The 13,428-nt window shown below is 38.8% G+C and overlaps 3 protein-coding genes across 4 annotated transcripts; 1 reads left to right on the top strand and 2 right to left on the bottom strand.

Annotated features, from left to right (window-relative positions):
• Window positions 1-359: 359 nt before the first annotated feature.
• Window positions 360-7,876, bottom strand: LOC145905537 (leukocyte receptor cluster member 8 homolog). Of its 2 annotated transcripts, none has more exons than XM_082992769.1 (16): window positions 7,694-7,876; window positions 7,390-7,608; window positions 6,651-6,903; window positions 6,229-6,398; window positions 5,861-5,943; window positions 5,614-5,757; window positions 5,325-5,429; window positions 5,044-5,163; window positions 4,388-4,580; window positions 4,124-4,266; window positions 3,785-3,881; window positions 3,193-3,309; window positions 3,052-3,120; window positions 2,573-2,705; window positions 1,972-2,179; window positions 360-1,383 (listed from the first exon to the last, which is right to left on the bottom strand). In XM_082992769.1, the coding sequence occupies exons 1-16, from the start codon at window positions 7,772-7,774 to the stop codon at window positions 1,236-1,238; spliced, it is 2,283 nt and encodes a 760-aa protein (XP_082848895.1). In that variant the 5' UTR covers window positions 7,775-7,876; the 3' UTR covers window positions 360-1,235. The 2 variants fall into 2 exon arrangements, with proteins under 2 accessions (XP_082848895.1, XP_082848894.1); XM_082992768.1 differs by having other exon boundaries at window positions 7,390-7,614.
• Window positions 7,877-8,283: 407 nt separating this feature from the next.
• On the bottom strand, window positions 8,284-9,260 carry LOC145906463 (tRNA-splicing endonuclease subunit Sen34-like). The gene has a single exon (XM_082993880.1). The coding sequence runs from the start codon at window positions 9,172-9,174 to the stop codon at window positions 8,284-8,286; it is 891 nt and encodes a 296-aa protein (XP_082850006.1). The 5' UTR covers window positions 9,175-9,260.
• A 472-nt stretch (window positions 9,261-9,732) lies between these two features.
• Window positions 9,733-11,093, top strand: LOC145905984 (uncharacterized). Its single transcript, XM_082993359.1, has 3 exons — window positions 9,733-9,870; window positions 9,945-10,202; window positions 10,275-11,093. Exons 2-3 carry the CDS (start codon window positions 10,013-10,015, stop codon window positions 11,033-11,035), a joined length of 951 nt encoding a protein of 316 aa, XP_082849485.1. The 5' UTR covers window positions 9,733-9,870; window positions 9,945-10,012; the 3' UTR covers window positions 11,036-11,093.
• Window positions 11,094-13,428: the final 2,335 nt, after the last annotated feature.

Genomic DNA, 13,428 nt, shown 5'->3' on the forward strand with positions numbered 1-13,428 from the left:
TGTACTTTTTTGGATGAAAATTTTAACAAAAGTGTGTCGTTGTATTTGTATCTGTCGCCACTCGCCACCAGACAATCAGGCGAACGAGAACTGGGTGCCCTGCGTTAGACAGTACAGACTACATGGCAAAGTTCTATTAAGCCTCTTAGAAGACCAAATGACAACTGCTCATTTACGCATAAAATTGACACTCCTTCAAGTCTAATTACTTCAAAACCGGACCTGAACCGTTGTGACAATTCCCGAAGGCGAAACATAATCAATGGAAGCACGGGGGCATGAATTGACTTGGACGTCTTCCTGAATTGTCTGGGACGAAGTTTGGGGCACACTGGACTGCTTTGATAAACTACAGCACGCAATGTCACAGCGGATTTTATTGTTTAAATAAGGCAATGATGTCCGCGCTTCAACCAATCAAGAACCGCTACGAAAAAATATTTTTTCGTGCTATTTGCAAAGTTGTCCAATTTGTGTCTGTTAAGTTTTATGTACAGCGCGCCGTCGCTATGATTTCTACGCCAAAAAAGAAAAAGGACAATAGATAAAGTGCATTCTGTCGCGATCAACCACAGGCAACTCATTTTAGCTCGTATACGCGTCAGCCGCCACGGGCGCGAAGCCTAATTTGTTAGGCGAACTAAAAAGCGGTTGCTCAACAAAATAACAAAGCGGATTTTAATAAAAAAATGCAACAAAAATATGAAACGTTCGGTGGATCGTTGAAGGACAGCCGGGGATTCCTGCATCCTTTGGTTCACTTGATCATGTCTTGGAGGGATGTGTTGTCGAGTCTTCGGCTTCCCGGAGTTGCGCTACGAAGGAAGGAAAATCTGGCTGCCAATAAACGTGAGAGGGTAATGCACCAAGAAAAAGGTGAGACTTTTCTTTAATCTACAGCAGAAGACAGGAAAGATATCCAAGTCGTGGCCGAATAATGAAGACTCTTCTTCTTCTTAGTCTTCATGCACCTAATACTTACTGACGCGGTGCAGATGGCGGGATTTGAACCAACAACCCTCAGCAGAGAGCGAGACAAAACAAGAGATGCCAAAACAGCTCAAAAATCGACGGCAAAGCCCTGCGGGTTGCTTTACACCAAGAGCAAGTCGAAGGGAAAGCATCAATTTCGACAGCATTGAGAAGACAACAAGTGACGTCATTTGGTATCTGTGACGCCACAAAACGACTGTGACATCACAGCGAGGGAAGGGGCGCCGCGTTTTGGGCGGGCCTTACGACGTTTGGGTTGTTTTACAGTCCACTTTTAACTGATCGGGGGTGAGGTTCACTTTGGCCTCGATTAGGAATTTCAAGCAGTCGTCAGGGTTAGGGAAAGCCAACTGGCCTGTTATGAAACTCACTGGAACCGATGGTCGGTAACTACATTCAACAAAACACAGGACAGGGGTTAAAAAAACAAGGGAACTACCAGTTGGCTTTAGAAGGAAACAGGATATGTGACTAGTAGAGGTTTAATGTCAGGAATAATTGTATTTGTTATATATGCTTATTGCTACATAAATTGTTGGTAGAAGCTATGTTTAAAGTTTGAAAAGAAAAGTTGAATTTTTGTTTTAGGATATTTGGCAATGTTAGAGACTAAAAATTAAAAGCACAAGAACTTGGACTTACCTTGCAAACACCTGGGATTAAACATTTTAAATTATAAATAAAAATTGTTTGTTACATAATCAGCTATGTTTGTGATGTTTTTTTTTCTAGCATAAAAAAGGGTTTCAATCTACTTGTTAACAAACAAGTTACAAAAGTTAAAACCTAAAAAGTGATTATGCGAGAATTTAGACGTCACCTTAATATATACACAAATGTTTTACCTGTATTGAATGAAACTACCTTTCACAAAAGATTAAATTTTAGAAGATTATTGAAAATTTTTAGTTTTACTGTAAGTTGTGTTGGTAAAAACATACAATGACATATCGTAAAAATGCCCAACACAATACATACGCTTTGCATATCTTCTTGAGTGCGTTAGTCCGTTCCCTGGCCACGAATTTGTCCATGAGGTAACCGGCCATGCGCGGGGCACAGAGGAAGAGCTTGAAAAACTTACGATAGTTGCCGGCCGACCATGCCTCGCGTACGGCCAGTGCATGAGAAACAGATGTGTCTTCTCGTAGGGCAGGAGTCATGATAGACAATATGGAGGTCAAGTCTGCAGAATTATTAAAAATATCATATATATGCAATAGAGCCATAATATTCATGGAGAGGTGTGGACAGTAATGCACATTGTTCGTTGACCGAAAGGTACCACAAAGTGGAAATCCCTGTGCCTTCTACTTTTCCACAATAGCCAGCAGCACTGGGGAGACACCTTCTACGTCAAAACAGTGTGTACACTACTGTTTGTAGCTCTTACAATGTAATGCAGTGCAATTACCAAAAATCAGAGCTCTTAAAATATAATGCAGTACAATTACCAAAAAGACCAAAAATCAGAGTACAAATAGAATACTGATTTACATGTACCCCTTTAAACTAAACACAAAAACAGGGAAACTATTTTTGAAAAGCAGGCATCACAACACAAAAAAGGCCCAATTACCTGTGGTATTTTTCGTGTATATATAGTACAAAATGCTGTAGGCGAGGAACTCTGGGCGGTTCGGCGATGACGTTCCTTCGCTGTGCAGATGACGTAGTTGACTCTGGCACTGATTAAACTCCTCGTGGTCGCCCTGAGGCAAATAAAGATAGTACATGTTTGCTGTATCAATTTGGTCAGCTAATTTCTCTTCAGTCAGTCACAATCTACAACTTAATGACACAATGTGGCAGTTAAGAAATTATGCGCTCACAAATAAATTAGGATAAATTCACTTGCTTCTTCTCTCACAGGAAAACGTCACAGAAAAGACAGTTTTTAGCGTCATAACTGTACATGTCCGTAAAAACAAACCAAACCACAAACACAATGATGAACACTCCACAGGTCGAAGATTAGTGTTGACCAAGTAGTCATTCCCTTATGTATGACGGGCAATCTTTGAAAGCAACATGTAAACAACTGCACTAATCACTTACTTTTTCTAAAGCAATACGGGCATGGGTTTCATAAACTTCCACGGAGAACTCATTCCTTATTCCTTGCACCTAGAAACAAGATACACATTTAAATAAACTTTCACTAAATATAATATCAGTTGTTATTCCAATTGAACTTGCCGTTAGGTCCTGTCTGATGCTTTTCATTTGCCTACATGTGTACAGATAGTCCTTTTTCTCCTTCCAATCTTCTTTTACGCGCTGCAGCGAGACCTTCAGTACAGCCAGCGGTCGAACCTAAGTAACATTTTGATTACAACCAATTGTTACTGTAGCATTGCTTGTATATGTTGTTGTAGTTTTGTCACAACACACCATTGCTGTCAGCAAAAATATCTGTGCTTAGTCAAATAAAGTACTTCCTGGTTGAAGAAAACTAATATAAAAACCAGATAAATTTTTCATCTTTTTCAAATTCTGGGTCTTGAAAATGTTTTGGGTCACCTGTTTGTTCTTCAAACACTCTACATAAATTTTATGCCAGGGTCACAAAAATTTGAAAAATTTTCAAAAAATTAGGGTTGCTTTAAAAAAGGTTGGGAACGGGTTATTGGGCAGACAATTAATTTTGTTAGAATGTTGAATTACGAAAAAACACACCGAACAATGCTACTTTACTCAAAATAGAAGTGATTGCTGAAGCAAATCATCAGATTTACAGCTCTGTGTTGACCAAAAATGAGTAAATTCAGGAGATATTTTGACAACTTACGGATGACGGTGCGGGAGCAGCGGTGAGACGGAAATAATCCTTGAAGATGTCTTTGCATGTTCCAACAATTTGCATTTCTTCCAAATTTACATCGTTGCTGTGAGGCGAGATAATGTTTTTGTTATTTTAGTACCAAGAATGTTCTGACTAAACACTGGTAATGTGTTCAGGTTTCACACAAAATGCTTGCAGAAATATTACTTTTCAAAAAAGCTGTAACTAATGAGTAAGATAAATGAGACCCATAACCTCGGAATACTTTTTATTAAAAAAAACATTTTTTGGGTGATTATTTGTGAAGCTTTTAGTTTGCAGGAAATATCTTTATACATTGCTTACCCGGTGTCGAAAGCATTGAAGGTAATTTCCAACTTTTCTTGTGAAGAAGGGACAACAGATTTCTGAAAGCGGTTTGCGCGATTTGCTTTTTTAATTTCTCGTTGGGGATCGTTTACCTGGAAGGTCAGGCCTTTCTTTTTGTTCTGAAATAAGCAAAAAAAAGTTATTTTACAATTAATACTGCAAACAAATTTGTCACTGTTACCACCGTATTAAGGTTATTTTATAGCACAAAGTAGAAATGCAACAAAATAGAACACTTGCTTTTTTGTTTTGCTTTTTCGGTGTGTCAAATTTGCCTGCGCCGCGACCACGACCTCTGCCACGCCCTCTGGTGTTAGGTGACGCTTGTGTTGGCCAGTTCCTCTGTTTGTTCTTACCCAACCTTCCGGCACTGGTCACCAAGAATTCACGGCCACTGCTACTACTGCTTTCGGTGTCACTGCTTCTGCTGTCGCTGTCAAACAATATACAGTACTTTCAAACTAATATAATGCACATTGCCGATTGTACAAATCGGAAAATATGGACACTGGAAACACTTTAGATGTGAATCAAAAAGTTACTACTGTAAAAATATTGTGAAAAATACTATGCAACTAGAATGGGTTGTTTAATCAACTACATTATGGCAACTTGAAGAGCAACGCCTCAGCTAGTTTGCATCAAAAATGGTTTTTGAGTGAACAGTGTGCTGATGTACATGTTTATGGTGCATTTGGGCACTCATATGAACAAATAAACAAAAATATTTTTCAAAAAAGGTTATTTGCCTTTATAAATAATAGTCAAAACCTGCGAAATGGCATTAAAGTCAAATTTATCTTCTGTGCCTTAAGCAGCATGCTCATTTCTTGGGTCAATTCAGGTTTTTGGGGGCAGTTACTGTGACCTGGTCATATTTATACCAGTTTTGTTACCTGCTACGATATCTCCTTCGTTTTGGAGAATGTGACCAGGACCTCGATCGCGACCTTGAGTATGAGCTGGATCTTGACCTAGAACGTGACCGACTTCTAGACCTTCTTGTGACCCTTGACCTAACCAACACAGACCCTATAGTAAGCAACTTTCCATGTTTAGGGAATTTATTCACCACCTTTTGCACAAAAAATCTGCTGCATAATCTTAGTATTGGAGTCAAAAACTATAGTCTCAGTCATCATGGTGTGAAATGATGTCAAATATAGTGGAAAATTACCTGTAACCCCTGGTTTGGTTTCCGTAACGTGGTGAACGGTTGTCCACTTTTTGTGACATCGTTTTCCATCTAGAAGCGGGTGTACTTCTTTGGTTGTACATTTGGCTGCACAAGATACATGAACTTGCGAAATGCTACTGGAAATTTTCACACAGGCATACAGTAATAATAATAAAAAAACTTTGTGTTTTCTAAATTACATTTCCGTCGTGTAATTAAAAATTAAAAACCAGATCTTCTTCACTAACACCACAGTTAACATCGTCAATTATTAAAATCAATTACTCACCACGGCAGTGGTTCTTTATTCCAATCAATTTGAAATGCAGAGCCGTTTTTCATTTTTACATTTAGAACCGTTTTCAAAACTGCTTCTGTTTTGTCCTTGTCCCCTTCATTTTCACAAGCTTGAAATGCTCTCTGGATGTAGTCCCTAAAACAACAGCTGTTGATCATTATCACAGATCTTGATGACCAAAATAACAGAAGTAAATCAAGGTCAGATGCGAGGTGTTGATACATGTCACTGAACTCACATTAGTGCTGGGGGCCAAGAGCTTTGTTTGGATTCTTGGACATCAGTAGACATATTTTCTGTGATATTTTGGGTGTTGAGATCCTGGAAAAATAATGCCTCGAATGTAAGTGCCACGTAAATGCTAAAGACAAACTTAGGTGCCCTACAACATAAATTGTCATGTAAATTTACTTCCTTGCTATATACCGTATTCACTCGATTGTAAGCCACACATACGGTAGATTAAACATCTTTATAAACCGTGGATTACAATCGGGTAAATACGGTATATAGCCTAAGGAAGAAAAAGTTACATGCTATAGCATGACAAGGCTGGATATACAAATATAGAATAAAGTATGAACTGAACAAACACAATCGAATTACCTTTGAAGGTGGGCTGTCCTCTTTCTCTGCATTTTCTACAGCTGGGGTGCTTTTGATTGGTAATTTCGGGCTTTCCGTGAAAACTCTTTTTGTCTCGGAGGAGTCGTTTGGCAAAGCAGACTGCATCGCAGTGGGTTTGCTCTTCCAATTTAGGTTAAACCGAATTTCACCTAAAAAGTCAATGTCTTTTTTTTTTTTTTTAGAACAGATACAAAAAAATGTCAAAATTTAGGTTGACCAAAAGTCACCTGAAAAGTCAATGTCTAATTCCAATTTTTTACAACGCATACAAAACAAAAAATATGTTAAAGTTAAATACGTTTTTGTCGTGGACATCACTTGCACACAACACACCAAAAAGCGTCTCAACAATGTATTTTTTTGCAAAATAAGCAGTTAGGGCACAGAAAGCAAAACTCTACCTTTAGCAGGAAATGGTTTGCCACTAGGTTTGGAAAGACCGCTGGAGGCCACATCACTCCCACACAAGGAAGAAGTGCCTTTAACTGCTGCTGCATATGTAGCTGGGGCTGGGGGTTGCGGCGGTTTCGGGGGTAAAGGGGGCTGCATTCTGGTCATACTGGATTTGTTTCCCTGTAACTGCTGGGACATTGGAGTTTTGTCTTGTTTGGTAAAGCTGGTGTAGAGTGGGTTGTTATCAAATTGCTGGTTGTACTGTAAGTACAATGAGAAGCTAGTGTTATAAATACCACACAAACACAATGTATATATATATATATATCTTGAAATATGAATCTGAGGTTCTTCTGGTGAAAAACAACGCCGCTTGACCCGTGATTGATGTTGTCCATTGATTTATGTCCCGCTGTGTTTTACCTGTTATGCCCTTTTGTACTTTTTCGTCTCTTAATTTCTTTGCCCTTCGGTTCGCAAAGAAGCCTAGTCATGCGTACAGGCAAAACGACAGAAAATACAATCTTTTTTAAACAAAAGGTGTATATTTGTTGTTTTTCACCAGAAGAACGTCAGATTCATTATTCATTATGATACCTGGTGGTCAAAACCTATGTCAGTTTTCAGTTATTCTTGTTGTTCTGTTGCAATTGTGTTTCTTGTACTACCTTAGCTTATATATTTATATGTTTCATAACCACAAAAATCAACACCGAAACTAGAAGGTGAATACAAAAGTAGCACTACCTGCATCATTCTCATTTGATGGTTTTGAGCATAGCCAGGTTGAGCAGGGTATCGCTGTGACATCTGGCCATAACCAGGATACCCGCTTGAACCCTGCATATAATTTGGGTATCCATAGCCCATACCATATCCAGCTCCATTCCAGTGTCCATAATAGTTAGATCCAGGCATTTGCTGCATTCCTGTTTGTCCGTATGGGTTGTATGGATTCTTAGGTTCCTGTTTCTGGCCGAAAAACAATTTTCAGTGAATTTAAAATTAACTGCAACGATATATAAGTGGAGCTGGGTTTAAAATAACATACCTTCTTATTTTGTTCCGTAATTTCGTCCAATGCTTTTCTGGCCTTTTCCCATGCTGGCATTTCAGACTCGGCGTCAGCCATTTTTTCAATGACTATTATTACTTTGCTAGTTTATGCTCACACTGACTGGTAAATACAAAAACTAAGCAACTTCCTAGGACAAAAACACAACGACCACCTTACACTCGCACACACAATGAAGTCGCAAAATAAAACCAGAAAAAGGCTGACTTCCGGTAAAGAACCACTGATGCAAATCAATCAGTAGGTTATTATTTTTACTTGGGGGCTTTGTTCGTGTAAGTTTAAAAATATATATACTTGTTGTTGCTGTATGATCAATCACGCACTTGAACTTAAACTGTTTGAAGCTTTAATTTATTTTTGCTTGTTTGTGTTATTTAAATGAGTTTAATAAAAAAAATTGTACATGATTTGTTGCTGTTATTTCAAAGACTGTAAACGACAGATACTCCTACTGTGACGGTTTGTATGGAGATACTAGTACTTGTTACAACTAAATGTTTCCATAGCTGCCTATTTACTGTTAAATACCTACACAGATAGACTTGCAACACAACAATTTAATGTTAAGTGAGACCAGACCAAGCTAATGACAAATAGGACACACAAGAATTTTCATCAACAGAGCATATTAATAATGTTTTCTTGACACTGGTGGCTAATCTACCCATGACAGCATAGTCAGCTGCACACAATTCCTTGTTTGCATGAACACAAAGAACAATATACATTGAGTGGTAAATTCCTGGATCACCAGGATAGACCAAAAAATCACCACCAAACTTTACACCATCTGTTAGAAAATACCCCTTTGTATGCAAGTCATTATAAACATGATATTGCAACATTTGTTCAGGTGTAAGTTGTATGAAATTAGCAGAAATTGGATGACAGTTCAAGATTCTGGCCTCATGTTCCATTTTCACCCACAGCTGATTTGTTTGTAGTTGATGGCATTTTTTTAGCTCAGTTTGTTTTAACTCTTCAAAGCATGTATCAATGTCAAGGTTATTTTCACTATTCGTATCTACATGGCCTGAAGATGTTTGCTTAGCCTGGTTCTTTTTACTCTTGCCTTCTTTAATTGTCATTTCCAGTGAGTCAATTAAATTCAACTTCTCTTGTGCTTTGATTTGTGTTTGGATTTCATGTTGGCGCATTCTTTCCTTTGACAACAAATCAGGAGTGGTGTGTGAAAATGAAAAACATTCTTGATCCACCATGACACAATGTACACGTTCAATGACAAACTTGGCTTCAACATTGTTAAGTTGAATGGGCAAGCTGAGTTGTACCACCTGTCTTGGTTTTTGTGGGTAGCAACCCACCGCACATCCAACAACACCCAACTTCATTCGCAGCTCCAAAATTTCATCTGGATTCCAAACAAAAAATTTGCCATGGCAAAAATGTAAATGTATTGGGAGAACAGATTGATCAATTGTTTCAGATTCCATGCCTTCTGTTGATGATATATGTTTATTGCTTTGTTTTGGCCGTTCTAAATAACTTGTATTTACACCAAACCACGTTACTTCTATAAATACACAGCTACATATTGAAAAAAAATAGTGTTAAATAACGCAACAATTCATGCATTGAAAACGTGCAACAACTATAAACAGCATTTAGCTAAGTCGTGTTTCGGTTTCTTCGGCCCCAGGTCAAAAATAGTGTCAAGGAAAACACCAAATTTGTCACTCCCCCAACACGCCCAGTACATTACGTCACAGTATCAGGCGTTCTTCACGTGATTTTGGCGATTATTGCATCAGCCGAAATCGAACGTTAAACTAATGTTCTTCCGCCAGAAGCGAGTAAGTAGTACCTATCTGTACATTTTCTTTAGAATTTTTGTTTGTAGAACTAGAAGTAGATCTTGATTTTAACATAATCACACACCAAAGCGCTGTGCCATTATTGGTCGAAGAAACGTTAGGTTTTAACAAAAAGAAACATCATTTAAGCGGCGGATGAATATAATGACGACATCACAACACGTTGGCGAAGTTTAGTGAAAGATTGTTGCTGGCAGTTATTCTTTGTTTTGTTTCGGGAGAGTAACAGCATTTTCAATTCAAGTTTTGGGCCAACATGGCTCTGTAAAGGATTGCGATGGACGCAACCACGTCTATGCCATTTGCAAGCATGGAGTAAGTACTTCTGTCAATTTCTTGTTTTCGTTACATTTTATATTTTGTACTAAATGTTGCTTGTAAATTTTCAGTTTCTTTCACAATGGATTATCTATCGAGGAAACTCTTTTCAGCCATATACCAGGCTTAATAAAACACGATGAACGACACCATGAGTTCGATGTACGATTCCGAAAATACCCCCTTATTCGGGGGCACCTTGCTGGAGGGCTCTACCCCCTGCATGGTACTTGAGGACTTCTTTCCAGCCAAACAGGTGGATGGCACCACCTTCATGCATACAGCGCCGCTTGGTGGTGATGTGGGTCACGACGACGACTTTACTTATGGTAAATATATCTGTGTTTGAAGTTGCCTAATTTGTAAAATTTACAGTAGATAACAGTTGGTTAATGTTATAGCCCTGCCGTCGCCAAACTCCGATTGGATGTCCAACAAGATCGATCTGAACGACTTCGACTTTAGCAACCTGTTTCAAATCGACGAAAGCATCAGCCCTGTTGCTTTCACTAGCGACGCCGATGTCAAAGAACCATTTTCCCCAGTTGGAAGTGACGACTCTGGCATTTCGTCGCCTGCGAGGTCTCCACTATCGACCCAATCGGTCTGCAACTCACCACCACCACCCGCCGCTGTTTTATATGACATTTCATCAGATGATGTTGCTACTTTGATGTACGAAAGTTCCCCGTCCTCTATTACTAGTAACGGCGATTCTGATGTCACAGAATCGCTGCTAGCCGATCTCGGCATTCAATTTGTTGACGACGTGACCTCACCGAGCATTCCACAAGTTCCTTGCCCCACTGAAACGATACCAACAACTACGGAGCTTCGTACGATTCTTGCCGATTCGTGCGCCTCTTTGCCAAACTATGTGACCCCCGACAGCGGATACAGCGCGAAATCGAAGCCAGGCCGTAAAAACAAGGCGATATCGGTTCAGGAACGAAAGCAGAGAAAACGGGACCAAAACAAGAACGCTGCGACGCGATATCGCGAGCGAAAGCGCCAGGAGCAAATGGAAAAGACGAGCGAAGAGAGTGGCCTGTTGGAGCGAAACCGGACGCTCAATGATAAAGTCAACCAGATTTCGAGAGAAATTGATTACTTAAAAGAATTAATGATTGAAGTGTATCGGATCAAAGGGGCTATTAAGTAATTTGGTGTCGTGTTTGTTTTTTTTCGAATTATTTTTGTAAATAAAACGCTTAGCGCTACGCACTGTGTGCATTGAAATTTTACAGCCAGTTTCCTGCATTTAGAAGCTACAGCATAGGCGCCCCCCCCAGGTTTTTCAAAAAAAAGAACGAGTGGATATATTACGCGCGTCTGTCCGCACCTTGTAACTCGTCGCATTTGCAACGTTCGAAAAAAAAGACCTAAAAACAATGTGTTTCTTACGCGACGCACACAAAATATGTTGACCTAGTTTCGCTTGCGTAGCTGACATCGGTTGTTGCAACGTCAGTCTCGCAGTATGATATGCCAACAGGTACAGGTACTTAATGGTTGTGTCGTAGACCGATCTCCTGTGTTCATCGTTAACGCCGCCCTTTTGGTTAATACGCCTCATGCATTGAAATACAAACACAGTTTTTCGATCCTTGATGACGTCATAGTAACAAATTATGACGTCATAACATACCCGCCCCCCTGGAAAAATGAAAACTAGGCGCCTATGAGCTACAGGGCGTCAAAAGTTTACCCAGCTTAATGCAATACGGGGGTGATAGAGTTTTCGTACTGCTGGGTTTGTCGTCAAAAATAACTCGCAGAGACTAACAGGATGCTATTTTTCATAGTCTAGCGTTTATAACAGCAGATTATGAGCGTCCGGAGGGCCTTCCCTGGAAAACTAAAACAACCCTGGGCCACTTGTTGAAATCCCCAAAATCAAATTTTAGCAGCGGTTAGTTCTGAAAACTGGAACGTTGCGTAATTTGTAAGAAAAGGCAGCCTATATACACAAAACAAACCCACTTGTCCAAAGTGTTTTTCTGGAACAACAAATTCTCACCTGATATTGAAGAATGTGTTGCATACAAACAACAGGAGAAAAGGTTGCGAAAACTTGACATAGAGACATGATATACTTAAAAACTATTGTGGTTTTGATAAACATGCTTTGAATAAGTAGCCTAGCACAATGGATTTGATTTTTTCCCCTGTACATGCGATTTACAAAACAAACGTGTTTTGAAATGCTAAATTTGTCGTTATTTTGTTGCGTTTATACACTGTGTTCGCTACAACTTACATCAAAACTAATTGCGGCTTTGATAAACATGTTTCAAATTAGTAGCAAAATACATACAGCCGCTTTCTGACGGGATGATAAATTTCCGTTTCTGACTGGCTACACAAGATTTCTTGCCTAAACGTCCTGTACATGCCATTAGCAAAATGTGTTTTAATATGCTAAATATGTCTTTCTTCTGTTATAAAATCAACTTACCTTCATCTGCTGCATTTGTCTACTGAAGTTGTCTGGGTGAGCAAGCAGCGTCCAGCGCTTGAAAGAGAGTGATGTAAGATTTGGGCAACCAATAAAGGCAATGTAGGGTGGGAAACAAAGCTACTTCGTTAAACGGTATTTTTTAATCTTTGAGCTATATATGCAGAATTTGCATTACTTTTTTTTACTTCCAAATGATTGACTATTACAAAACACAAAAAAAAAAATAAAAAAGGTACCATTACATCGTCTATGATTACATGCCCTTGGTAAAGTGGTAGCACAGCCTTCGTGGTTTCTAAACACAACAAAAAATGGTTCAAAACGTTTCAGTTTGGATTATTTTAGCCAGAATCAAAGCTTCAACAGTTAAAATTAATAAACACTACTCGGTCTCCAAAACGGGATTATCGTCCACTTTAATTATGCACGTACAACTTGTTTCACGTTCTTAACTCATGGTAAAAATATTTGTTTTTGTCATAACTACAAATGTCCCATACCTGTTCTGACTTAGTTGGATAAACGTTAACCAACCACCACACTGACAACGTAAAAGTATTTCGCTTGCTGCACCCAGCGGAGATTGACAGCAGCCTTATGTCTGATGCAGTTTACCGGCAAATAATATTTTGTTGTTGTTAATGCACTTCTGTTTTCAGTGCCACAGGCCCACAAGGTTATTTTCGGACTTATGTGAGAATATTATGACAGCAAGAAACCTTCGAAAACTACATAGCTTCTATGTTGAAAGCTTTTGTTCATAATATTAACAGAAGGTTTGTTGTGTGCTTAAATAAATTTGTTTGTGGTAAGTTTTTGTGTTGCTTTTTAATCAAAACGTTGATGTTTATTTATTTTTTAACGCAGTTAGTAAGTTTGATTTCAGTGTCAAATGTAGGATATGGAGTTGGTATTGGCAATTTTTGTTTTAGCTTGAAAGTATATGAACATGTTGCAAATGTAATGTATATAGGGTTTAAATACTTACACTTTAAAAAGAAATATCAAATGTGGTACTGGGTGTATTAAATAAATGACTGTACCAATTACAACTGTTTTTTGGTTGTGGTCAATAAAGCTTATAACTATAGGTA

Source organism: Ascidia mentula, chromosome 6 (genome assembly GCF_947561715.1).
Source record: "Ascidia mentula chromosome 6, kaAscMent1.1, whole genome shotgun sequence".
NCBI lineage: Eukaryota > Metazoa > Chordata > Ascidiacea > Phlebobranchia > Ascidiidae > Ascidia > Ascidia mentula.